This window comes from Camelina sativa, chromosome 11 (assembly GCF_000633955.1).
Source record: "Camelina sativa cultivar DH55 chromosome 11, Cs, whole genome shotgun sequence".
In the NCBI taxonomy this organism is placed as follows: domain Eukaryota; kingdom Viridiplantae; phylum Streptophyta; class Magnoliopsida; order Brassicales; family Brassicaceae; genus Camelina; species Camelina sativa.
This window is the reverse complement of record NC_025695.1, coordinates 19,194,103-19,195,834: the sequence shown is the minus strand read 5'-3', so window position 1 is coordinate 19,195,834 and position 1,732 is coordinate 19,194,103. Positions and strand designations below refer to the sequence as shown.

Here is a 1,732-nt window from a genome sequence, read left to right as displayed (position 1 = left end):
GCCGTAAAGCAAGTCGACGTGGTTGTCTCCGCCATGTCCGGCGTCCATTTCCGCACCCACAACATCCCCGTTCAACTCAAACTGATCGAAGCCATCAAAGAGGCCGGTAACGTCAAGGTAAAGAAGTAAAAAACCACATGTGTATTTATATATGTTGATACATCACTAGCTATATCAGTTTCATGAAATTATAAATCTTATCAGTGAAATTTCAGTTGATAGTAGAGTTTGAATCATATATCCGTTATACATCATGCATGTAGTTATCACCCTTTTACATCAAAGTTCAAAGTAATTTATAATACCGGATATTATAGCTAGGTACCTAGCTATATAACAATATAAATTAATACTATTATGTGTACAAGTCCAATGCATCTGTCTGCATGACATACGCATCTTTGAAAATGGCATAGTTCGGCTACACTCATTGAAATTTAAATAATTTTCTTAGAAAAGGTAAGATCCGTTCAAAGATTTACAAGATAATTGTGTATCACAAAGTCGCACTTTTTGGCTTCCTGATACGAAAGTTTTAGTAAGTTTGAATACATTATTGATCAAAAAGATATGCAAAAACTTTTCTAAGTAATAAAAAATCAGTTTTTAAAAAACTAAATTAAAAACAATTCAAACAACTAACTAAATTATTGATCCGGACGCATGTATTTAAATAAAAGTGTTGATGGTCTTAGCTTTTGTCCGTTGTGCTTAAACAAAAGTTTAGAATATGTTTAATGAACTACTTGTAGATTATTAACTCTTTTTTTGTTCACACTTATAAACTATATTAACAAGTTGAAACATTTCAGCGCTTTTTACCATCAGAATTCGGAATGGATCCTTCGCGTATGGGACATGCAATGCCACCAGGAAGTGAAACATTTGAACAAAAAATGGAAGTACGAAATGCAATCGAAGCCGCGGGGATCCCCCACACATACCTCGTCGGCGCTTGTTTTGCCGCATACTTCGGTGGGAACTTATCTCAAATGGGAACTTTGGTGCCTCCCAAAAAAAGAGTTGATATCTATGGAGATGGAAATGTTAAAGGTAAAAAGAATAAAATCTTATGCGAAACTCATTTCATTTTATTTCATCACTTGGATCGCTTCCATTTCATAGTTACCAAAAATATCTATTTTCACCATTTGTGTTCCCATTCATTTTATTAGTGATATTCGTGGATGAAGATGATATGGCAAAATATACCGCAAAGACGCTTAATGATCCCCGAACGATGAATAAAACTGTGTACGTTAGACCTGCCGACAACATTCTCACACATTTGGAACTCGTTCAAATATGGGAGAAACTAACCGGAAAAGTATTGGAGAAGACATATGTTTCAGCACACGACTTTCTTGCTGACATTGAAGGTAATTAATTAAGTCCGATCATCGTACTAACCAAACAAAAATTGTGGATTAGAGATTACATTACATTATGAGAAATGAGCTGAATATGGGCTGATTAAGTATTTATTTTCTATTAAACAATTGTGACAATGTTAGTTATGTATATGCAGATAAGGAAATAGCGCACCAAGCGGGATTAGGACATTTCTATCACATATACTACGAAGGTTGTCTCACAGATCATGAAGTCGGAGACGACGAAGAAGCTTCTAAACTCTATCCAGAAGTGAAGTACACACGCATGGATGAATATTTGAAAATTTTCGTATGATTTTTGGTTGAACCAAAATACATACATATATGGAAAACATATC

At 34.6% G+C, this 1,732-nt stretch overlaps 1 protein-coding gene across 2 annotated transcripts in view; it reads left to right on the top strand.

Annotated features, from left to right (window-relative positions):
• Positions 1-1,732, top strand: part of LOC104723827 (pinoresinol reductase 2-like) — a 5,605-nt gene that overhangs the window by 554 nt on the left and 3,319 nt on the right. The window contains exons 2-5 of one of the 2 annotated variants that reach the window (XM_010442248.2): positions 22-117; positions 813-1,053; positions 1,176-1,379; positions 1,529-1,727. In XM_010442248.2, coding sequence (XP_010440550.1) covers positions 22-117; positions 813-1,053; positions 1,176-1,379; positions 1,529-1,689 — 702 coding nt within the window. In that variant the 3' untranslated portion in view covers positions 1,690-1,727. The remainder of the gene's footprint in view (positions 1-21; positions 118-812; positions 1,054-1,175; positions 1,380-1,528; positions 1,728-1,732) is intronic. The other variant, XM_010442251.2, reaches the window with a different exon arrangement.